Raw genomic sequence first — 25080 nt, 5'->3', positions numbered from 1 at the left:
TTTCACATCCACCATTATTTTATACAGCTTGTCCAAATGGTCATGGGTGAGCTGGAGTCTCTTCCAGCTTCAGGAAGAGGTGGGTCACACCCTGGACTGGTTGCCAAGCAGCCTCGAGCAGTACAATACAAACAATTCATGACATAAAATAGTCAAAATATCTTTGAAGGTACTGTAACAAAATAAAAATAAAGAGCACTCTCCAGAAACTGTACCGTGAAAAATTGCATGGAGTAGTGGTTATCACGGCTGTCTCACAGATCTGAGGTTCGCAGTTCAAAATATAGGTTTTGGGTCTACCGTGGCCACTTTTGGCCTATTGAAACCAATATAGTCCACATTAAATATTCATTTTTGAAGGAGAGCCTCCTAACATGATTTTACATCTTGGTAGTCACCATCATTTTCATAATACAGGTACACTCTGCTACCTACTGAAGTGGGATTTCATTGACAGTAAACAGTTGAGCGAAACATCTTTTCAACACATTCAGCAGACGCCCACAGACTTTGAGAGTGGAGAGAACGGGTTAATTTTCATGATCTAGAAACCTCATTTTGTACACTTTTTTTTTTTTTTTTTTAACAATTCAAATTTTGCTTTAGATACGCTCAGCTGACCATGGGAAATAAGTACATTTGAGAAATGGAAGCGGCTGACAACTGGTTAGCACAGCTGCCTCACAGTTCTGAGGACCAGGGTTCAAATCCGGCCTAGCCTGTGTGGAGCTTGCATGTTCTCCCCGTGCCTGCGTGGGTTTCCTCCCAGTCTGGAAAATGGATGGGGGGGAATTGAATCGCCCTCTGCTGGCTACTATTAGCAAGCTAAGAAAAAAGGTGGTACTGAAGTATACAAATGAAATTTTTGACATTGCTTTTCATCCTGCACATTGTACAAACAAACTGGAAATTCAAGATTAAAAAAGGTAATACTAAATAATTAAATAAAAGCAAAAAGGTATGTAGTAGAAGCATAAAACTTTCCCTGGAAATAAGAAACTCACTTGGTAAGATTTGAGTTTTTGCAGTGCACTGTCACTGAATGTACACAAAAAATGGCCACTAACAAGACTTATAGGTTAAAATTGAACAAGCACTGAAGGTTAATTTAATAGTTTGCCCATTCAGGCAAAAAAGTGCAAACATTAAAACTACTTAAAAATGACAAAAGCAAAAGACATTTGAACCTTTATTATCTTGTTCTTTTCCACTTTAAATTAATTTCATCTCCTTTTTGTAACATTTGAAATAAATGAAAACATCCTGAACAGGAGTGATAAAGACTGACTTAATTTAAATTGATACATAACATCAAAACAAACAAACAGTAAAACATAACAGCTACTGTCTTTAACGTGTCTGTAAAACACTTTCCAGCTGAGCTTTGTATGGTAGGATTTTGGCATTTTAACAGAAATGCCTTCAGTTGGTTGTTTCGTCTTAAAAACAGATGATCTTAATTTTCATTTGACAGAAAGAAAAAGAACATGAACAAAACGCTGCTTAAAAAAAAAAAAAAAAAAAAAAACTTAAGAGACATGCAATAGTGCCAATGTTTTTGAACTTTTCAGCTATCACAATGTCTGGTGGTCACGCACGCTCGTACAAACACACAGTCTCAAAAAAGCCAAGCTGTCAGATAAACCTTATTCACTTTCCTGACTGAAGCAGATTAAGTGTCAAAAGCAAGTGCACGCATACGCGCTCAGATGAATCTCTCATGGACAAAGGAAAAACATTCAACATTGTAGCAATAACACACACGCGCACGGGTACACACGCACACACACGCTTAAACACTCCTGATATTGTCACGTTCTTCATCCTCCATTCGGTCATACCGTCAACGCTCCTGTCATGCACACACAGGGCAGGCAAGGAGGGCACCTTGAACAGCGAGTAAATAAGTGACCGAAGTCATCATTAACATCAGGACAATATATCATAACCAACTTGATTTCTTTAAGAAAAAAAAAAAATTATACAATAGCGAGGTCAGTGTTTGAATGGGGAACAAAGAGATCTCTACAGTTTCACGTAGTTCTCTTCAAACGGAGAGACAACTGATGTACATCCACAAGGAGATAAGAGTTTGCTTGTCAAACGTAAGAGCAGTGTGAAAGTGGTGTGTGTATGTATGTATGAATGTGTGTGTGGGCAGGTGGGCCAAGGCCACTGCTGATGTAACATTACAAGTCGTCCTGTAAGGTCGGTGTCTAGTTGTGGAGGGATTTTTATTGGATGAGTCAACAATAAACCCCAGAGGCATTATAGTGCAAGTTTGGCTAATGTTTAGTTTTTTTTTTCTCTTTTTTTTTTTTAACCCTGGGCCCCATGTTGATGGCATTTCCACTAAAGGTAGCGGTGTCGGTTCAGAGTAAAAATGCTCCTCTACTTCTCTAAAAACCTTTCCACTGGTCCAGTTGATAGTGTGGCGCTGTAGTCCCCCGTTTTTCAACACACTCTAGATCCTTTTGTCACTTTCAAGCTTCCGAACATGAGCGCTTAAGAGAGAAGTAGACCAGGTCTAAGAAGGCTCAGTCTGCAAGTCGTCGACATTAAATACGAAAGGAGGGGCCGGGAGGGGGGAGGAGGTGGTGGGGAAGACAACTGTAGCACACAAAGAACAGCGAGAGCTAAACGTGTTGACATGTAGGACTCGGCTGAGCCAGTCTACAGTACATGCCTGAGTGATCGGGTCGTGGAGTAAAAAGACAGAACTACCCAGTTCAGATTGGGAGGGTTTCCCCCCCACCCGCTTCAAGTTTCACTGTGGTCTTCATTGAACGTTGATGATTTTATGTGTCAAATTAAGAGAATGTATTGCATGTAGCCTGTGTGATGGGCGACCAGTGTAGCTTCAATTCACATCATTTGTGTGTGGAAATAAATAGAGCAAGACGTTGTGGCGATGATTTTCAACATGATCACGGCAAGCGGGCCTTTCAGATGGAGTCGGCGCCCCCTCCCAGAAGGTCCCCTGGCAGCAGTGAGGCCGGGCTTCCCATCTGATGACGATCTTCGAGCGCTGGCGAACCCCAGAGGCTACTACTGGGGTACCCCGCTCCACTCATACCACCCATACCCCCCCACAAACCTTGCCTTCCTGCCTCCACGCCCCCAGTTCCACCCACCGTGCCACTGTTGCTGCTCCACTGCGAGAAGATGCCCAGGCCGGGTGCGGTGGGGGCAGACTGGTCCGATGAGCTGCCTGTGCCTTCCAGAGTCTGCCACGTGGATTCGGCTGCCACGGGTACGCCCGTCCCTGCTGTAGACCCTCCATCTCCACCTCCTCCCGCGCTCCCTCCTCCTCCTGCACCACTAAGCTCGCTCCCGCTACCGTTAGTCCCCACCGCAGAGGACTGTGCAGGGGTGGTGCCAGAGCCGGTGCCTGCGCTCCCTGACCCTCCAGCCTGGGAATGTGTAATGTATCGGGCCACATCCTCCTCACTCACAAACTCCGCCAAGATGGTGGTGTTGCCCAGAACACACCTGTTGAACACAAAAACAGTCAGCTGACAACCACAAATGCTAAATCTGTTCAATATCTACAGTTTCAAAACCCTATGTTTGTGTCAATACCAAGCTGGGCCAAGCCACGGAAGCTACGATTGTGACGTGAAATTAAATAATTGCTTATTAGCACACAACATGAAATTCGAGTACTTTAAATACAAAACATGCTCGTGGAATTTTCTGTGCCTCGGGGATCCGCTTATAACTCATTCACTGCCAGTCGTCCCAGTTTGATACTCTGGCTGTAATTATGTGTTACGCCTTTAAGAGGACGGGCAGGGGTCGCGTAAGGACAACTCAGTCTGGGATAAGACGCTGTTATAGCATGAGTTGTAGCCGACAGCAGCTCGTACGTTTGTGATGTTCTTGTGTGGCCATGAGTTCAACAAGCGACTGAAAGTGCATTTGCGACTCTCTTCCTCCTTGAACACATCTGAGGGCATTACAATATTATTTGTGTATACAGTAGCTGCCTGTTAATGGCAGGAAAGAGTTAATTGTCAAGCTGAGACATCTCACAGTGCTTATCAAGCACCCTGAATATGTTTTTAAGTCAAGTAATGTCGGTGGGGGGAGAAAGAAAAAAAAAAAAAGGTTGAGAGTGGCACAGTTTGCACAAAAATGTATTAAGGTGTCTTCATTTTCATAATTTTAGTTTAGTCTGGTCCAGGCGAATAAACGCAGTCACAAACCTATAGGATTATAATGTCACATGCTAAAATGCTAGCTGCTCAAGTGAAGTTGCGCAAGAGCCTTTTTAATGAATGCTTTATATTTTTTTATACTTACAAGAAATGCAAAGAATGCTAAGAAAAAATGCTAACTTTAAACTGAAATGTATTTATATGTTGCGTTGTTGATCTTATTTGTTCTACTTTCTTTGTATGTATGGATTACTTGGATTGTTCCCAACATCTGTTGAAAATTCCATGTCAATAGCACCTTTGGAAATATATTTAGTGAGAAAAATGGTGACGTGTTAAATACTTATGTCAGCCGCTGTATTTCTAGACATGAAAAAACAGTTTGTTGCTAAATGTGAATTTAAGAAATAACAATTGGTCATTCATTTTTAAGTTAAATGGCTTGTTTTTTCTTGTGTATTCATAATTAGTCTTTAACCAACCAAAAATATAATTTATTCGAATACAATACAAGATTTTATTGTAGTAGCCTAACATAGCGCAATCGTGAAAGACCAAATTTGTCTTGTAGTCTGATCCACGCATTCATTACATGTTGTCTGTCTCAGACGTGCTGTTTGTCCCACACCGCTGACATGTTTTTTTCTTCCAATAACTTTATTGGCGGTCAGATATTTACAGTACTACGTCAAAAGACACGCGACAAGGCTAAAAATAAACTAGCCTTTGGATTCAAATATACTGTACACAATGGCAACGCGGAGTTAATGGCTTTTACGGAGCCGATCAATGATCAGCGAATTATGACATTAAAGCCGATCAGCATAAAATACCGAGCAAGCTGATTAGATCGGTGTAATCAAAATGTTTTACTTGCATCATAACATCATTGTGTTTCAGCTGTTTTATTTTGGTGACAAGTCAAATGCAATTTTGGGCCTTTTTTTTTTTTTTTTTTCTCTTTCTTCATTGGCACCACTAGTTAAAACCAAAAGAACAGTCTTTGGTCTTACATGTGGAGGGCACTCTGGGCCTTGGCTGCTTCCTGTATGGAGCCATAGCGGATAAGTGCACTGCCTTGGGTCAGGCCAAGGTGAAAGGTCAGCAGGGGGCCATGCTGCATGCAGATGGTTCTAAGCGTGGAGCCATCAATCTGCAGAAATACAGGGGATGCACAGGGAATAAAGGTTAAGGTGTGAATTCAAAGTATTTGACTGTCGGCTTTTCTGCAGGTCGGTCAGCAATCAGTGTATAAACAACTCCGATTGGTTTCAATTGGCTTATGAGCTTACCTGTGGTGTGAGATTGCTGAGCACCAACCAGCAACTTTCCCGAGAGCTGCCGTCACTCCACGCCGAGCCTTTATCGAGAAAATTATTATTATTTTTTTTTTACAACTTTTCCTCAAAACACAATTCCACTGAACTGAGATTTAAGGGATACTCACACCAGGCAATCTGTGCCATGTTTTGGCCAATTTGACAGCTAAAATCTGTTTTGTTTTGGCTAATGTGAATGTTCCAATGCAAATTCAAGATCAGCATACTTTCCCTCCTCGGGCACGCTAGGTCCTGCACCCGCGCACTGTATATGCATCATACAATTACTGTAACGTGATCGTTCCTTGTCAGTTATAAATGATCACCAACACCTTGTACAATATACAATACACTAAACCCACGCCATATCGTGCAGTTCATTGTTGGCACAAGTTCGAATTTAGAGTTGCACGGCTTCAGTGTAGAACTGTGTTATGGTGCCGGACAGCGCTGAGGTCTACTGGAAGAGATACATTGTAATTAAAAGCAAGAAGAGGCAGAAAATGTCCCCAACTAATCTCTAGCAATAGTCATTGCTCCCACTGCGTAATGAGTGAGTATTGTTTTTTATGCAGTGTTTGCATGTGTTGCTGCTCCTTGTAGCCTGTCTATGGCATTTCACATTATAGCAAACATGCAAACACCAAAGGCATGAAAAAGGTGACCAAAAAAAAATACATTGTAGGAGGGTCTGGGGGATCCTCCAGTCCCCCGCAGAGAATCTTTTTTTATTTTAAAATAACTTAAGCAATCTGGAAGACTGGAGAGTAAAATGAAGCAAAATACATTTTCTTCACGCAGAAAAACATTATTTACACTCCGCAAGTACATGTTAATGTATAAATTTAAGATTAAAATTAATTTGCCTCATTGCTTTTTTGTTTTGGCCTCCAAATTGAGCCAGGCCCATCTCCACCTGTACCTGATGCCTGCTTCAAGCTGTGCCACAAGAATAGCATCCTCCTCTTTAAACACTCTCATTCTAGAACAAGAATTGACTAAAATCATTGACTGTTTCACTTCATTTGTCACTATTACCAACTTCAAAGGCTAATCCCAAATGCATCCTCCAGGAAAATTAGTACAGTATTTTCTAATTCTATTGGCCATTTCTGAATTTGAAGTTTGTTCATTCTGTGTTGTGACATTATCCCTAACATCGCTCTGTCGCTTAATACAGTTATCTATTAACATCCGTAAAACAAATTTGATAATTGTAGGCACGTTTCCTAATTAATACAAGATGTACTAGCGGATCAGCTCTTGTCGCCGATGTTACGTGTGCTTCGCGGTTCCGCTGGGACCACAACCACGGCCATGACCCACAGCACCCCGACGCGAAAATACAAAAGACCAGTGCAACAAATACGACACTGGCATATGTGATGAGAACAAATGTTGCTTAAACATAAGAGTAGCAATAGAGAGTGTTCGCTCCAGAGGTGGGTAGAGTAGGCAAATATTGCACTCAGCACTAAGAGTACTGTTACTTCATAAGAATGTGACTCAAGTAAAAAGTAGTCCCCCAAAATTATTATATTTAACAGTAGAAAGTACAGAGTGAAATAATTAGTACTGGGTAAATAGTATCTTCTGATTTTTTTTAACCACATGTATGAACATCAATAAAATAAAAATAAAAGGTAAATGTACAAATTCAGATACAGGAAGTCCTCGAGTTACGACGCACTCGCCCTACGACGTTTCGACTTTATGACGCCCGTGCCTCGTCCGCCATTTTGTCCCAGCACCATAGTGTTTCTGCTTAGCTAGTGCATAGTGCTTGTCTGTGTTTGTGCGGCGGGAGTATCTTTGCCTTTTTCGCCCTCCTTTTTTCACACTCTCAACAGTAATGGTAAGTACAGAATCTTATTTTTTTACTTAAATGTTTTATACAAAGTGTTAACCTTCCCTGCTACGGTCACCTGACCGTGGTCGGGAGACGCAGGGGTTAACTCCCTTCTCTCGTTGCACAGCTGAGCTGGGGGGTGGCAACAATAAAGGCACGCAGCACCGATTTGCTGCTTTAATGGCTTTATTAGCTTCTCTGCACATTCAACGTCAACGGGTCCTCCGCTAATCGCTACTCTTCCCCGGTCGCCGTCACTACACTTGCTACTGTTACACACTCACACCAGCGCGCACTTCTTCCTCCTTCACAGTCCCGTCTCACTCACACATCGACGCACATGCCTACACACACACTGAGCTTGTTGTCACAATCACGTGGGACAATACCCGTAACAGAAGTATTTCGCCGTAAATTCCGACTTTAACGGTGAAATCCGACTTACGCGGAAATTGGTGTTGTGAACTCGTTCGTAAATCGAGGACTTCCTGCATTGCTGTGTGTGTGTATGCACAGCCAAAACTACATTGCAAATTACTGTAAGGTGCTTTCTCAAGTTATAAGTGGGCTGAAATATTCACATTTGGGTGTGAATATTTCTATTTGTATTTGTCTGTCAGTGCCAGACAAATACTACAAAACATGAAAGCTGTTGTTTTTGTTCGTCTAAATGTAAACATGCCGAGTAGCACGCCGTTGCCTTCATGGTAACGACGACCTTTCCAATATGGCGAAAGGCCGAAAAGGCGACAGATTTGCATGTATATGTTAGCATTAAGCTAGTAGACTTCGGTTAGACAAAATTACATTGTTTGGTTGAACATTTTGATGCATAAATATACGTTTAATCCTCTTTTGTTTTACAGTAAACTTCAAGTGGGACAAAGCACACTTTGCCTCTTATTTGGAGAACAGTGTGAGTGAGAGTCTGTTACACTATAGTCTTCCATTTCTAGACAGCAAGGGTAAGAACAGGTGCTAAGCAATACTTTCAAATGTGTGTTTTAAAAGGTTTAAATATGTTTAACGCATGTGGGAAGGGTAAAACTATCCCAAAATGTTTTTTGAAAGTCTCTATATCTATTATCTGCTGTAATAATTTAGCAATAATCCAATTAACACTGCTAATCACCATCGTATTATTAATACAATTAATGTTTCACACACTACATCAAAAGTCTCGAAACTGTTCGAGGCTTCTTTAGTTTTTCCTTGCCTCCTTCACTTTGTGCTTGTGCAGGCAGGGGTTCAGTTAGTTTCTTAATGTGTGAGGAGCATGGTTCTAGACCTGCTCCATTTACAAGGTACCTCGATATATCGTTTGTTGTGAATTGCCGCTAAATAAATAAAATTGACATGCTCGTAAATGAATGTGATTGCTGCTTTCAGCAGTTATTCATGACAAAAGCCAACTTGCACAATAAACAAAATGCAATGTTGCATAATTAACTGATGTCACACCTGAATGAATGGTTAAAGAACAGACTGAGTGCAGGCCAGCGAGGGACAGGAGAAGGAGAGAGAATCTCAGCCAAGTCCGACACGGTTTGAATGGTCTAGTGTGAGTATGTGCCTTATTCATTCCTCCAAAATCACTGGCATACAGACTGACTTAAAGTGTTGTGTTGTAGTACTACAGCAGGATAAACAAACAAGTACAATTTAAGGGGAAGGAGGCAAAAGCCTTTGTAGCTTACAAGCGGTGCCTGAGCCACTGCTCCATCCTCTGCCAGCCAGTCGAGGGGCACCGCCTGACCACGGGGTAGGCGATATCTGCTTTTGACTGGCTAATCCTGGAGGTGGGCGGGACAGCTGCACCTGGCTGCTGCCACGACTGGCTTTCCAGGACTTGTGACCGATGGGCTCGGGGGGCCAGCCAGTCTTATAGTCTGTGTACTTTGCTATTAAAATAGGAGACAGAGAAGTGACTGAAGGTTTGAAAGGACCATACAAGACTTTCAGTCATAGGCTGTGTGTGTGTTTGTATTTACCTGAGTTGTGTGCGTTGTTTAGGGGATCTGAGGCACTGTAGGGCCAGGCACCAGGTGAAGGCAGTAAGGTGTTTAGGGGAGGGATGGAATCTGCAACAAACAATAGTTGATGTTGGACTTGTTTGTGTTGAATTCCATATTTTGGCTAATTGAAGGGGTGAGCTATTAGTTAAACATACAATTACAAACACAAACAACCTTCGTTTTACTCCCTATGGCGACGCGCGCAGATGTGTTCAAAATAAAAGCACCTCTTTCTAAATAAAAGTAACGTACTTATCTTACATTTTGTTTTAGAAAGGCCTGATGCAGGCCAAGTCTAGCACTATGGAATTGCAGAATAAAACCAAGAAAATACATACACCAGCTGATGTGCAACAACCAAAAGCAGATGTTCAATACTAACCAGTATTGTCTTGTAACAACTGGTGCTCAGTATCATTGAGCCCGGGAGAGACTGTGTTTCCCATCATGCTCCCTGGCGTCATGTAGGGGTCCGATTCAGGGTCAACCCGATCTATTCCCTTCCAGGGAACACCAGGCTGAAACTCTGAGGAAGAAGAAGACAAAGGAAATATTAGATGCTCATCAACAATAAACATGCTAAATTACTGAAAAGGAGACATAATGGAAACCTGACATTTTAGTTGTTTGTACACAAGCAATCTCTGGGTTGACTGCCACCCATCAAGTGTGAAATCACAAAACCAAGTAAATTTTTTACAACCGAGGAGGCTAGCCGTTCATATGTAGGACCAACTGGGACGTCACAGGGAGGTATATTTGTGTAAGGTGATGATTCTGCCGGATTTGCCACATGCTAAAATCTGCACACTAACTGAAAAGTGGAATTTGGCAACTTGGCAGTGACACACTGGCTCCACTAGTTAAGATAAAATCGATGCTTTTACTGTCTTCATGGGCCTTCACATTTTTTCCTTAAAAAATAAAATTCTGGTTCACACAGAGTGTAAGGGTGACAGGAAACTAATTTCAACATGGCTGTCAAAAGAGGGTAAGAAGTGTTCTGTAATTATTGATCCTTGGGGTATTTTGACTAAAGAAAGTCAGAGAGAGTAATTAATACACCTGGGAACTGTTTCATAAATTCTTGAAAAATTACATAGTCTCATTTAAAAAAAAAAAAAAAATGTATATAATATATATATATATATATATATATATATATATAATATACACACATATAACCTCAACTCCATTGAGACCCTCCATGCCAAGTCATTAGTCCAACAGGATTGCATAACGTGTCACCACTTACCAGGGGGCCAGCTGGACGTGGTGGTGGGCTTGGTACTCATCTTGCCAGGAGTGCGATGCCAATTGGTGTTGCCTTGCGCGTCTCCTACAATCATGTCGTACTGTGAGTAGGATGAGCCCCCCGGCATCTTCATGGGGGCGACAGGACCTGGACGACAGTTTGTATTAACGCCACTGCACACCAGATGGCTGCACTAATCACTTAATATGCAAGTTCCCTTTTAACCCAACTCACAAAATTCTCTAATTCATAATTATAATTCATAATTCTCCCCACATCCTTTTTTTGTCCCAAGAAAAAAAATGACAAATGCCCCAAAAAATTTTATCTCACCATTTTTGTGGAATGCATTTTCAGGTGAGGATGTGTCCAGGGAGGAGTGCCCCTCCATCATCCATTTGAAACGAGATTGCTGACCTCCCATGTCCTTTATGCCTCCAGGCCCCCCCACCACAGGGCCACCCAGATCCAAACCTGGGAGGTTCACACCAGAACTAAAGCCTGGAGACAGAGGCAATAACATGACGATTGTTTCTGTTAATTAAACTAAACCAAAACATAAATACAGTGAACCCCCCACTATTCAAGGGAGGATAGGGGCCAAGCCCTGCAGAGTAAATGACAGCCCCAACCCCGCCCCCCCAAATTGGTCTATACTGTACAATAACAGCTTACATGTACCACAAAATGGTGGTTTAGGACTGATGTTGTCTAAATGTAGCTACTCAACTCACTCCCACAGTTCCTAGGCACCAAGATGCCACCAGGTAGTAAGCACCAAAGCAATACTTTTATTGCTTTTGCCTAAGCACAAAAAAGCAAAGGTGGGGTTTGCAGCAAACAACAGAGCATAAGATCACCAAAAAAACAAAAAACAAATCTGTTAATATGCAAATTCACAAATTCCTAACAGCAAATATGCAGGGGTTCACTGTATAAAGACATGGATATAAATGAGTGTATCCACAAATGCAACATGGCTTGATTGACAAGCTTGGCAACTATTGCTCACCAGAGTAGGGTCCCAGCGTTTTTGGGTGCAGGTCAGCCACAGATCCTGCAGGTTCTGGTGGGGCAAGGAATCAGCCCCATGTAATTTGGCACCACTTCCACCATGGTGGGAGGGAGAGAGCTTGACACTGCTACCTAAACTCCCAACCTGCTGCTGCTGGCGTTGTTGCTGGAGTATTGCCATGATCCTGGCCAACTGCCAAAATGCACGAAATACAAAAAACAAGTCAGCATTGGCCTGGTGCCAGTGAAGGTCAAGAAAAGAAGGCTAGAAATTTTTTTTTGTCAATAAACATTCCAACAATAGTTGCAGAACGCATGTGTGCACCTGTTGTGGGTCAGCTTGCTGCCGTACATTTGGTGTGAACTTCCTCTGGTTTTGCAGCAGTTGCTGTTGTGGCTGCTGTTGCTGCTGCTGGAGGAGGAGCTGACAAGCCTAACACACAGATGATGCAGCTTTTTAAACACCCGCAATGCATATCACTTATGCCCTCCATTTTATGCAAAGAAATGAAATACAGGGATACACTTATGATGAAGCCCTGTAGTAGTTTTCTGAAAGACATGCGGTGCTCGTTCTCACCAATTGAAACTGGATGTGCGGTGGGTAGATGCTGCTGAGCATGGCAATATGCTGTGGGGACAGCTGTGGAGGAAACACACCGCCGACTCCTGCCACTCCTCCCACACCGCCAACACCCCCCATGCTCCCGCTGGGAGGGGGCATCTGCTTCAGCATGGAGCCTGGCACCTGAGGGACAAACACAATGACAGGCATGCATATGTTACCACAGACATGCTTCAATACTGTAACCAACAGCAACCCATGTGAGCTTACTGCTTCTTAATGAACACTGATTCACTTTACTGCTCTCATTTGCAAGAGATAATGAGCCAGTCAATGTACTCTCCAGAAACAAGCGGTAAAAAATGGTCATTGTTGTTTTGAAGAGCAATTACGTAATCCTAGCTAATTTGTTTGTTGACATGGTGGAAAAAGACAAAAAAATCAATAGTATATGGTGCCCATGGACAACTCTGCACAAATAATCCTTAATATGCTATGTCAATTCCAAATTGCATGTAATTTTCCATCAAATTACTCATATGGCAACTTTAATAATGAAAAAACATCCATTCCATTTTCTGTACCGCTTATCCTCACTAGGGTCGCTGGCGTGCTGGAGCCTGTCCAAGCTATCTTTGGGCGAGAGGCTGGGTACACCCTGAAGTGGTTCCCAGCCAATCGCAGGGCACATAGAAACAAACAACCATTCGCACTCACATTCACACCTACGGGCAATTTAGAGTCTTCAATCAACCTACCACGCATGTTTTTGGGATGTGGGAGGAACCCGGAGTACCCGGAGAAAACCCACGTGGGCACAGGGAGAACATGAAAACTCCAGACAGGCGGGGCCAGGATTTGAACCCTGGTCCTCAGAACTCGGAGGCAGATGTGCGAACCAGTCGGTCACCATGCCAGCAATAATAAATATCCATCCATCCTTTTTCTACCGCTTATCTGAGGTCGCGGGGGCAGTAATTTTCGCAGGGACGCCCAGTTCCCTCCCCCCAGCCACTTCATCCAGCTCTTCTGGGGGGATCATGAGGTGTTCGCAGGCCAGCTGAAAGACGTAGTCTCTCCGGCGTGTCCTGGGTCATCCCCAGTGTCTCCTCCCAGTGGCACGTGCCCGGAACACCTCACCAGGGACGCGTCCGGGAGGCATCCGAATCAGATGCCCCAGCCACCTCATCTGGCTCCTCTCGATGTGGAGGAGCAGCGGCTCAACTCTGAGATCCTCCTGGATGACCAAGCTTCTTACCCTGTCTCAAAGGGACAGCCCGGACACCCTGCGGAGGAAACTCATTTCGGCCGCTTGTATCCGGGATCTTGTTCTTTCGGTCACGACCCATAGCTCGTGACCATAGGTGAGGGTAGGAACATAGATCGAGCGGTAAATTGAGAGCTTCGCCTTTCGGCTTAGCTTCTTCTTCACCACAACGGACCGATACAAAGTCTGCATCACTGCAGACGCTGCGCCGATCCGCTTGTCGATCTCCCGTTCCGTTCTTCCCACACTCGTGAACAAGACAAGTGTTCACGAGTGTGGACACCCTTATGCTTGAACATGGTGTTCGTTATGGACAATCCCTGATGAGCACAGAAGTCCAATAACAGAACACCGCTCGGGTTCTGATCGGGGGGGCCGTTCCTCCCAATCACGCCCTTCCAGGTCTCACTGTCATTGCCCACGTGAGCATTGAAGTCCCCCAGCAGAACGATGGAGTCCCCAGCGGGAGTGCTCTCCAGCCCCCCTCCAAGGACTCCAAAAGGGTGGGTACTCTGAACTGCTGTTTGGTGCATAGGCACAAATAACAGTCAGGACCCGTCCGCCCACCCGAAGGCGGAGGGAGTCTACCTTCTCATCCACTGGGGTGAACCCCAATGTACAGGCGCCGAGCCGGGGGGCAATAAGTATACCCACACCTGCTCGGCGCCTCTCACCTGTGGGCAACTCCAGAGTGGAAGAGAGTCCAACCCCTCTCGAGAGGACTGGTACCAGAGCCCAAGCCGTGTGTAGAGGCGAGTCCGACTATATCTAGTCGGAACTTCTCGACCTCACACACCAGCTTGGGCTCCTTCCCTGCTAGAGAGGTGACATTCCACATCCCTAGAGCCAGCTTCTATAGCCGGGGATCGGATCACCAAGGTCCCTGCCTTCGGCCACCGCCCAGCTCGCACTGCACCCGACCCCTATGACCCCTCCCACAGGTGGTGAGCCCATGGGAAGGGGGACCCACATTACCCTTTCGGGCTGTGCCCGGCCGGGCCCCATGGGTGCAGGCCCGGCAACCAGGCGCTCGCCTTCTAGCCCCACCTCCAGGCCTGGCTCCAGATGGGGACCCCGGTGACCCGCGTCCGGGCAAGGGAAACCTAGATCCATTTGTTTCTTTCGTCATAGGGGTTTTTGGGGCCGTGCTTTGTCTGGTCCCTCACCTCGGACCTTTTTCCCATGGGTGACCCTACCAGGGGCGTGAAGCCCCAGACAACTTAACTCCTAGGATCATTGGAACACACAATCCCCTCCACCACGATAAGGTGACGGCTTCCAGGAGGGGCAATAATGAATAATGAAATAATAATCATGAAAAAAACAATCGCTTAATTTTAAGATGTAATTTGTCCACTGTATATCCAAATTTAATGTTAATTGGATTGAATCAAGTCAATCATGGGAACCTTACAGGTCGGAACTGTGTCAGATAGACAGATGGAAACACACACGACAAGTAAGAGCACCTGAGGTGACAGGAACTGATGAGGCACTTGTGCTCGTATCCCTGGGGACTGGTTCATGGGTGGAACATTGGGCTGGTGCCTGGGCTGAGACATCCCTCCACTACTGCCAAGGAGGCTGTGGCCACCCTGTGATCCAATATGGACAATTACATTTAGCAGAAAGCACAGAAAGACCAATGTGAAACAATTGAGAGTTATGTTGGAGAGGCAAATTTTCATGTTTACCATGTGAACACAGAAAATTACACAGAACCTCGTGTAATGATGGGAGGACAGATACAAGAGGAGGTATCTTACTTGTCTAAAGGGGACAGTGTGATTGAAGAGGGAATGGGGCTTGTAGGCAGTGGGTGGTGAAAACAGAGAGCAAGGACCATCCTCCCCAAGGTACCCATCCTGATTGTTCAAAAGCAAGGTCTGCCCAAGTGACAGCCAAGGGGAAACGAATTTGAGTGGTACAGGGGACAGGGGAAGAGTGACAAAAGGAGGAAATGAAGGAAAGGGGGACCATCACACGAGGAAGAAAACACTACATGTAAAGAATGTTTATTATATATTATATAGACATAAACTAATACCTTGTCATAAAAAGAAACAGCATCCCCAGGCGCTGCCTCTTTGGAAACAGGTGAACGATAAGCCATGCTGCCTCCTCCCCCTCTTCCTTTCCTCATGTCGCCATTGTAATCCATCATTCCCATGGATCTTTTGTCCATATCCATCTTCTTCTCCTGGAGAGTGCCTGGAGGCAGGTCAATGTTCGGACCGCTCGGATCATCATTCTGTCAAACACAAAAGTCATCAAACGTCAAGTCTACACCTCTCCTGTTCAAATGCCAGATTTCGTGATTTAAAATCATTGTGTTTCACTTCATTTTCCACTATTACCAACTTCAAAGGCTAATCCCAAATGGATCCTCCAAGAAAATATTAAGAACAAAAACAACATCTTTCATGTATTGTAGTATTTGTCTGGCACTATCTGATGTGCACTGGGAGGCCATTCCAACGTTACCAAACAGTTAACACACAAATTGTACAAATAGAGGTCACATTAAATGCGGAAAAAGTTTTGAAATTATTTATCTAGGTGTTTTTTCACTTCACTTGCAAAACAAAAACAGATAAACAAAAATTTACCAAGCAATGGCTCATACCTCAATAAATGCACTCCTAAGTCAAGTACCACTGTGTGTATATATTTTTTAAATGCCTTACCATCAGCCCCATATTAGAGAATTGTCTGTTTATTGGGCTCATCCAGGAATCTCCTCCACCAACCTTGTGTGGCCCCTAAATAAGAATGAGTTACACGTTGTAAGAAGAATTAACAAGATAGCTTTGTGGATTGAGTAAAAACAACACGCACACACACACAAAGAAGGGCTATGGTTTAAAAAGTAGGACTAAATAATGAACACATTAAGAAAAATCAATCCAAGACAGTGACTTAACATTGATGAGATAAATGTTTCACCCGGGTAACCCACCTTGTTGCTAGGCTTCTTGACATTGTGGCTCTGTCCCCAGCCACCATTGCTACCCTGTCCCCAAGACGACCCACTACCCTGGGAGCCAGTGCTGTTCCACATGCTCCCGCCCTCCTCCTCTTCCTCCCAGCTCGAGTGACGTGAAGCCGTCACAGAGCCCTCTTTGTCCCCCCAGCTGTCTTGCATAGACTTTGATCCTGTTGAAGAAGTTAATCTTAGTCCATATTGTCATCACACTGCGCCCATATAATGAATTGAACTGACATTTATTTTCAAGTTTACTGGTTAAATATTAAGGTCAACCTGTTGTAGAGAAAATTAACATCTGACTGTGAACAGTACCGAAAATTAAAGTGTATCACTTTTTCTGTGCACTATATACTGTACATTCTAACCAGATTTGATAGGATTGGGAGGAGGGTTTCCCCAGCCTGTTTTCCCCCCAGCATCATCAGGTTCCCCCCAGCCAGAAGTGGCCTCTGTAGGTTTTCCCCAGGCAGTTGTGCCATTGTCTACTGTGGGACTAGCTGGAGGTGTACCACCCCAACCTGAGGTACCTGCAGATGCAGACGCGCGCGCACACACGCACGCACACACACAGACAGACAGACACACATGCACACACACACACACAACCACAAACACCCACACCCACACACCCACACACACAAGCAACTCTCTTGGACTCTTGTTGGAGTACAAATATAGCATTGGTGAGCAACCTCAGTTGACTGTTATCATGATCATCCTTATACAAGACAGACAGTTGCTGGTATCTCACCTATTGGAGCAGCCTTTCCTTGTCCATGACCAGTGTTGAAGTCCCTACTGCCTCCAGGTCCTGCAGCAGGTCTATTTAGCTGCTGTGTCGAAGGTGGAGGTCCCTGTTGTTGTTGTTGTTGTTGAGTCTGACCTTGACCATGTGGCTGCTGACCAGCCGGGGTGCTGTTCTTATCCCACAGATTAACCGGCTTGTAGTTGTAATGGGTTGGGTCTCCCCATGCTGATGTTCCATCGTCTATTTCATTTTTCCTGCTTAAAGACTGTGGGGAAGGTTCCTCCCAACCACTCGGTTCAGATCCACTTCCACCTAATCCATGACCAGCAGGGATGGGCCCTGAGGTCCAGCCTGAGCTTTGGTTCTGGGCTTGAGAGATTGGTTTTCTCCCGCCACCCCCTTGCATAGCCCCTTGGTCCAATCCTTGCTGCAGCTGTGGAGGCTGATTGCGGGGTTGTGATTGTTGCTGTTGCAGTTGTGCCTGTAGGCCTGTGATGGAGCCTGACTGGCTGTTTGGCATCTGGTGCATTTTATTTCCTCCACTCCAGCTTTGATGGGGTTTGGACCCAGTAACACCTCCACTCCCTCCTGCCCCGGTGCCACCCACTCCCCAGGATCTCCGTGGAGGATCCTCATCCCAGCTTCCCCACCCACCCACACCTGAGTCCCCACCTGAGTTCCTGCCTCCATTCTTCAGTTCGTCTTCCCACCCCCCACCGCTGCTATTTGATTTGGACTCTTGCTCACCCCAGTCCCTATTTGGCCCAACCTTCTGCCCTGAGCCCCATCCACTTCCTCGCCCGTCCCCACCCATTTCTTTCCACCCTACTGCTCCCCTCTCTTCATTTCCTCCCCAGCCTGTACTCACAGGGTTACCTTGTTGCCCCAGACCACCCCAACCACCCCCATTTCCTCTACTGGTTCGCCATTCCTCACTACCCCACCCTTTGGTCTCCTGATTATCCACAGCACCCATTCCTGCTGCACCCCAACCAGTAGCCTTTCCTTGCTGGTTATGTCCGAGTGATCCTGACCCACCACCAGTACCTGCTGTGATCACTGTACCAGACTGCGAGACACCATGGTTACTCATGGCGGGGCCTGAAGGAGGTGGTGCGATTCCAGATAAAGAGGCCCCACCACTGCTACTGCTACTGCTGCTGGTCTCCCAGCCCTCTCCAGAGGAGCCAGCAGATGAAAGCAAGGGAGGGTGGACCCCTGGACCATTAGAATCACCAATCAGGATTCTGGGTCCAGACGAATACTGAGAAGAATTTCCCAGAGAAGCTGGGTGTTTTGAAGAGGTTGATGAATGTGCACTCTTACTGTGTTCGGCTTGATTATCAAGATCCCAAGCTGTGTTTTGTCTGATCTGTGTTTGGCCCCAGCCTGTGTTTGATAGCACCCGCGGATCGAGATCAGGGCGGCTGAGCAGGTTCTGTAAGGCAGCATCAGTATCGGGTGGCGGACGCCGCGGACGGCTGCCATTAGTTTCCCTTTCACTTCTGGAATTCCCACCACTGGATAAAGATCCTCCCCTTGCTCCATGTCCTCCCTCACTCCATTCCCCTGTATCCCCCTCTCCCTTCTGATTGTCCCAAGCTCTGTTCATAGCAGTTGAGGTGACAGGAGGATTGCCAGCTGTGCTGCATCCACTACTGCTGCTGTTACTGCTGCAGGCTCCTCCTGTGACATCTCCAGGACTAGCTCCAGTAGTGCCAGAAGAATTCCCACCCCAATCAACACTAGAAGCCCCTTTTTCTACTCCTGATGTCCCCCACCCTCCCTGAGATTCCCTAGTTTGACTATCATTTGCCCCAGTTCCAGCACTACCCCAAGTATTAACCCCGCTAGAGGGCCCCGGATAACCCCAACCCGATGACCCCTTATCCCCCTCAGCAGCTCTGTATGCCCCCATGCCACCCTCTCTGCCCTCCCATCCATCAGTCCTTGAGGCACCCGTTTTGGAGTTAGATGCAGGGTAAGAGGGCTGGCCTCTCCATGAGGAAGTAAGATTGTGGTCTCCACCACCTCCCATTCCTCCCGCAACTCCTTCCTCTCCTGCAATTTTTGGTCCCGCTGATTCACTATCCCACGTCCCCCCTCCTATCTCTCTGTCTCTGGATTGCATTTGGTGAAGTTGGTGCTGATGAGTACTTGATTGATTCACAGACAAAGCTTGGTGACTCCCTAGCACCCCGACTGCCCCAGCCTTTAGCCCTACGGAAGCAGAATTGTTGGCAGATAAAGTCCCTCCAGGGCCCTGGTGATGGAAGGAGGATGGACCTCCTTCCCCTACAACACCAGGCCCATCCTGTTGCACCAAGGCAGGCCAGGCCGAAGGGTTGGCATTTGGATTAAAGTTGGCACCCGGAATGCCACTGCTGCAGTCAACGAGGCCACTGGCATCATGGCTTCCTGGCACAGCGGCAGCTTTGGAAACTGAGGAGGACTGTTGTAATACAGGCCCAGCTGAAGCTACTGCATTTCCTCCTCCAAGATGGCCCTGGGAGGCAGCCGTCCCCCATGCCACACTACTGGACGACTGCATACATTCATTGGGCAAAGAGAATAGGGAAGTGGATGAGGATTGGTTGCCAGAGGCACTAGTGCTGGTCACAGGCATCCCGTTGTTGTTGCTGCTGCTGCTGCTTCCGCTGCCACCCCCTCCAGCCACAGTGAAAGAAGCTCCTCCACCATCACTTCCAGCAATGCTGGGCCACTCTTCCAGGTCATTCCCATCTACAATCACCTTCTCCCTGCCCTGAGAGGAGGCCTGGCTGCCTAAGCTTGCACCCCACATGGAATTTGCATAATTGGAAGTAGTGGTAGAAGCAGCAACTGATGATGAGGAGAGGACCAATGAGGAGGGAGCTGCACCAGAATCTGAAAGGATTAAAGACTTAATTATAAAAGGGAATTTCATGTATTGATAAATTTCCAACCAAACGCTGAGTAACTCATACCTGGTACAGCAGCTATGTTTGCATTGGGGCCTTCCCCTCCTCCTCCCCCTCCCAGCAGCATGGAGGACAGTGGTGGCTGACCCCTTTTCAGTAGCACTTTATGGTCCTGCTGGCAGCGGAATCTCGGCGGCACTTCTCTAGGCATATAGCGAGGTTGCTGCTGAGGTGCCTGGGCCGCACCTCCGCTACTTGTATTCCCGTTCCCTGTAACACTTGTGCTGCCTGTGGCAGAGGAAGAACTGGTGGTGGAGGTGGGCTGTCCGTTGGCCACAGCGAGGCGCTTGGCATTGTTACCACCCTGTGACTGGGCGGCAGCACTGCCAGAGCTTGAAGTGGATAGGGATGGGGATGCAGAGGGGGTGGGTCCAGGGCTGGGGGAGGCAGAGCTGCTCTGAGTGGCAGGAGGATGGGCAGACGCCTGCTTGCTCAAATCTAGCACTGAATGACAAAGCAAGGAGTCAACAGCAGAAAGCATTATACACAGTTAATAAACAAAATAGATCTTTACATTTAAAAAACAAACAAAAAAGTGCTGAACACAAAATACAGGATGCAACCAAGTTGACGATACTACTTTTATACTTATTTTCGTTACCAACATGCATATTTTCAAATGTTAAAAAAAATTAAAAATAAATAAAATCAGAGCAATACACTGTAGATACATGGTATCTGATAGAAGAAATATGACGAGACCAGATGAGGTTTGAATTCAAAGTAATCTGACGTCACCTTTTATACATTGTACGGCTTACCTTTGTTCTTTTGTTCTGTAACCTAAAAAGAAAAAAAAAAACATTACTGAATCTTTCCATTAAATTGCAACAGGTGCTATGATCAAACCTCAATTCACCTGATCAAATCATTCCTCTGGCTCACTATTTGTTTGACTGCCCACCTAGTTGCACTGACATTAGCTGATAAAACCAAAAAAGCTTATTTCAGTAATGGGAAAAATACAATGTCAAACATAAATTGCAGCAAAATCAGTTTTTGGACACAACTGATACTCGATTCGTTCGGTGCACCCATGCTCCACACCTGGGGCATGAGCTCATCTGCACCTGTAAAAATATATACCCAACTCAACCGACAGAAACCCATGCAGGTCAAAAGGCAAGGTGTTTTCACAGTTGCACATCAAATTCCATACAGTCTAAGATTTGGCACCAGAGGATTTCTGTTTCAAGGCACATCTGACTGCTCAGGGTGCTCACTGAATGGTATATTCCCAGTTCTGAGGTTCTCAATCAGATAAGGTTTACAATATATTAAAATAATGTTCAGGTGATACCAACATATTGTGGTCAAGACCGATTTATTTTATTTTTTTAAGTTAAATGGGTTAAGAAATTAGATGTGTGGCACCTACGTAACGTATCCGTGACAGCAATTTTGTCATTTGTCTTTAAAGAGGATTGTCCTTAAATGTTTTATGACAACCTGTGGTTTTATGACATGACAATAAACCTAAAAGATATATACATTTCCGAACAAACACGAGTGTCACTGAATTGATCTTAATCACTGCCAGTCCTCCATGTTAACAAGGATATTTGAATTCAAAAGCCGTCAATGGCAGTGAATGAGTATTAATCAACTTCGGAGGGTCCTCTTTATACGTGTTTTTTTTTTTTTTATGATAGCACTTCTACAAGCAAAGCCGGCTGAGTTTCATAAATGCTGTGATCAAAACATGATGAAACAGTGAACATACCTTCTGAGAGGCTTCCCTTTTCCTTTTTTCTTCTTTTTTCCTTTTCTTGTCTTCCATGAACTACTGCTCCGGTCGTGATAATCCTTTCTTCTGGAAGGATAGGCAGAATTATTAAAAGTATGCAAATTGGTCAGTTAAATCCTGGATTGTATTCAGAACTGCACACGTGCACACAGATGCTGAAGCCTAAAGGAACAGAAACGGCCAATATCCCATTGCGTCACAGGCATGAGACCACACACGTGAAGAGTCGCAGTTCAGTGGACTTTAAAGGATAAATGAGACATCAGGTGGCAGAGCTAAGAATAATGCTTTACATAGAGGCCACAAACTGTAATTATCCTCATCATAAGCACGTAGACTGGCATAAACTGATCCCACTTTTGAGTTCAACCAGTTTAGACAGTCAAGAAGAGAGTCCATTAACTCAGTCGAGTCATTTTGTCAAGAGACTAACAAAATCTTTAGATGTGATTTTGTCCTTTTCGTTGTGCATCAATATTCAGGAGCAGCTGTCACTACAGTATTTGTACAACAACAGAGCACCAAAATAATGCCAGGGATGGTACAGTGGTATACAATGGCACCAAGGACAAATGTAGGGATAACAAAGCACAAATCACTGACTGCCTAAACGCCAATGGCCATTTCAAACATTGTGCTTGTCAGAATCAGAATCATCTTTATTTGCCAAGTATGTCCCAAAAACACAAGGAATTTGTCTCTGGTAGTTGGAGCCGCTCTAGTACGACAGCAGACAGTCAATTAACATAGAACACTTTTGAGACATAAAGACTGACAAAAAACAGTCACTGAGCTAGTTATCTGGTAATGCCGGTCAAAAAATTTTTGGGGACAATTGTGCAAAAAGATGCAGAGTCCTCTAGCACTTAGAGCAGTTCGAAAGACTCATATTACAATAGTCCAGTGCAATGACCATTGTGCAAAGGGCGCCGAGACTTCAAGCGAGTAGTGCAATAATCTGGGACAATGTTGATTGTGCAAATGTTGCAGATACTCCTCAATCAGTGTGCAAATGGAGCAGATGCTACTCTGGCATGAGTGGCCAGTATTGGTTAACAACAGATATCCAAATCGTGCAGCGTGGCGAGACTACTACAGTGAGTGCACGAGTAATGTATAATTGCCCCCAGAGAAATGTGACAACAAACTCAAGGCAAAAAATTGCCAGCATGTTTTAATAGAATTGTAGGTTAGGTGTTTAAGAAGTTGATTCCAAGAGGGTTGCAAAATTAAAATTCAAGTATTGCAAAAACTCCCAGAAGCCAGGACTACTATAATAAAACCCGCTCACATAACAATACAACACAAAGCCCATGCTGGTTGTTTAAACGAAATGTGTCCAATCACTCTTATTATGATACTGCGTTACCTGTTAACCTTCCAGTCATTGTAGCATGAGCAGAATTTAGCTTGCTAATGTCACAGAGCTACATAACCCAAACGACTCGGTGCTTGGACGGTAAAGACAAGCGATATTACAGTATTTAGTGATAAAGAATACCGACTAACCTCAACAAAACACAATATGATCTGGCTGATGTGATGTATATATTCCTTCACAGGCATAAAAAAAGCCATAATGCATACTCTTCTGCTGGTGGCTAAAAAGAGTGGGTGGAATCTTCTTACTTGCATAGCTCCTCAAACTGAAAGAAACCTCATTTATCAGTTGACACCCACTTGCGGTAACTAAATGTATAGTGTGAATAAATACCCTTTATAGCAAAAGCACTTTCCTGTGAAGCAAATGTTAACCTCTGAATATGAAAACATAGTCCGAGCTAATGATAGCAAGCGTTAGCAGGGTACGCTAATTTACCCATGACAGCTACATGGCGTTAGTTTGAGCACAAAATGAGACATTAGACACAATTAAGACAACGCTGTGGTTAGGGAATTTGCATCTGCATGCATTAGACAATACAATAAAACTGACCAAGAGACACTGAGATACTCACCTCAGCAGTCACATATAAGGAAAAGCTAGCGTGCTAACTAGCTAAAGTGCTTCAGTGCGTTTTTTCTTTTTAGCTTTCTGAGGCATTCGTCGAAGCTACAAGAACAGCGACGTCTGAGCGGATACGTCAAGTAAGTGAACTATAATGAAAACACACGCGCAACATACCACTGGCTAGTAAAGAAGTACTATCGTTGCTGCCGAGTAAAGCAGAATATGCAGAAATGTTCAATTTCAAAGCACTGTGGAGTCAGTCGGTAGACGGGCGGCCATTTTGCTGCTCAGCATGAAAAGTCGCCAATGGCCAGCAGCCAGTGGCAGGCAGCTGCGTGGAAGCTCTCTGACTGGCTGGTTGAGATCGGGAAGGATGCATCAAAAACGCTTTTTGACCTTCATAAACTTCGAGATAGTTGCTGAAACAAAGATTACATTTTCTTGTAGGGGCCGGGGAAAGGAAAACATGCAGGCTTTCTGGAGGAAAGTCGACAGAGGAGGAAAGAGGCAGAGTCAAACTCAAAAATGCTGATAGTTGTGTAAAAAAAAAAAATACAAATAAAAGACTGGTAAAAGTCAAAGTACTGATTCGACTTATGTACTTGATTAAAGTTAAAAAAAAAAAAAAAAGTACAAACACTGAAATGTTTTCAGAAGTAGTCCTACTAAAAGTAAATATTTATTTTTACTGTCAACTATATGCAATAGAAAAACATTTATTTTGTATTTATTTTTTAAACCAAGGCTTTTATGCTATTAAAACAATGTGTTCCCACAGCTTTCCTAACACTGGCAACTGACTAAAAACAAATGCTAAATTAACTAATGATAACAACTGAAAAAATACAACCGTTATATGAACCGTTGCCTGTCTCTCCATGTGCCCTGTGATTGATTTATGACGAATCCAGAGGAGTCAGCCTTTCACCTGATGTCAGCTGGGGTCGGCTCTAGCTGACATCCCTGGACAGGATAAGTGCTGTAGCAAATGAATAGATCGATAGTATTTTCATACCGTACCCTTACTCATATTAGATCACACTATTCAGTATAATAATACATGGTCTAAGCAGGTTTTGTTGTTTGACAGTACTCTTTATTGTTTGGCGTGCTTGTACATTCTTGTTGCTAAATGCGGGACTGCTAAACTGCTTTTCATTGTTTCTGCATCAATGACAATAAAGTTTATCATTCTACATGCAAGGATAGTTAAACTTGTGACTCCCTGAAACAGGCACAAA

At 44.7% G+C, this 25080-nt stretch overlaps 1 protein-coding gene across 1 annotated transcript; it reads right to left on the bottom strand.

Annotated features, from left to right (window-relative positions):
* Positions 1 to 1176: 1176 nt before the first annotated feature.
* tnrc6ba (trinucleotide repeat containing adaptor 6Ba) lies at positions 1177 to 24118 on the bottom strand. The gene is given in 23 exon segments (XM_061705832.1): positions 1177 to 3492; positions 5174 to 5313; positions 5453 to 5520; positions 9026 to 9229; positions 9320 to 9409; positions 9726 to 9869; positions 10599 to 10745; positions 10932 to 11099; positions 11611 to 11658; positions 11661 to 11805; positions 11938 to 12045; positions 12193 to 12360; positions 14914 to 15039; positions 15211 to 15330; positions 15492 to 15695; positions 16132 to 16206; positions 16404 to 16600; positions 16799 to 16960; positions 17185 to 20067; positions 20148 to 20585; positions 20903 to 20924; positions 21865 to 21954; positions 23847 to 24118. Coding segments are annotated over 22 exon segments (6261 nt in total). The 5' UTR covers positions 21922 to 21954; positions 23847 to 24118; the 3' UTR covers positions 1177 to 2945.
* Positions 24119 to 25080: the final 962 nt, after the last annotated feature.

Source organism: Phycodurus eques, chromosome 19 (assembly GCF_024500275.1).
Source record: "Phycodurus eques isolate BA_2022a chromosome 19, UOR_Pequ_1.1, whole genome shotgun sequence".
In the NCBI taxonomy this organism is placed as follows: domain Eukaryota; kingdom Metazoa; phylum Chordata; class Actinopteri; order Syngnathiformes; family Syngnathidae; genus Phycodurus; species Phycodurus eques.
Note: the sequence above shows the minus strand (reverse complement) of the source record. Positions and strands in the feature narration are given on the sequence as shown.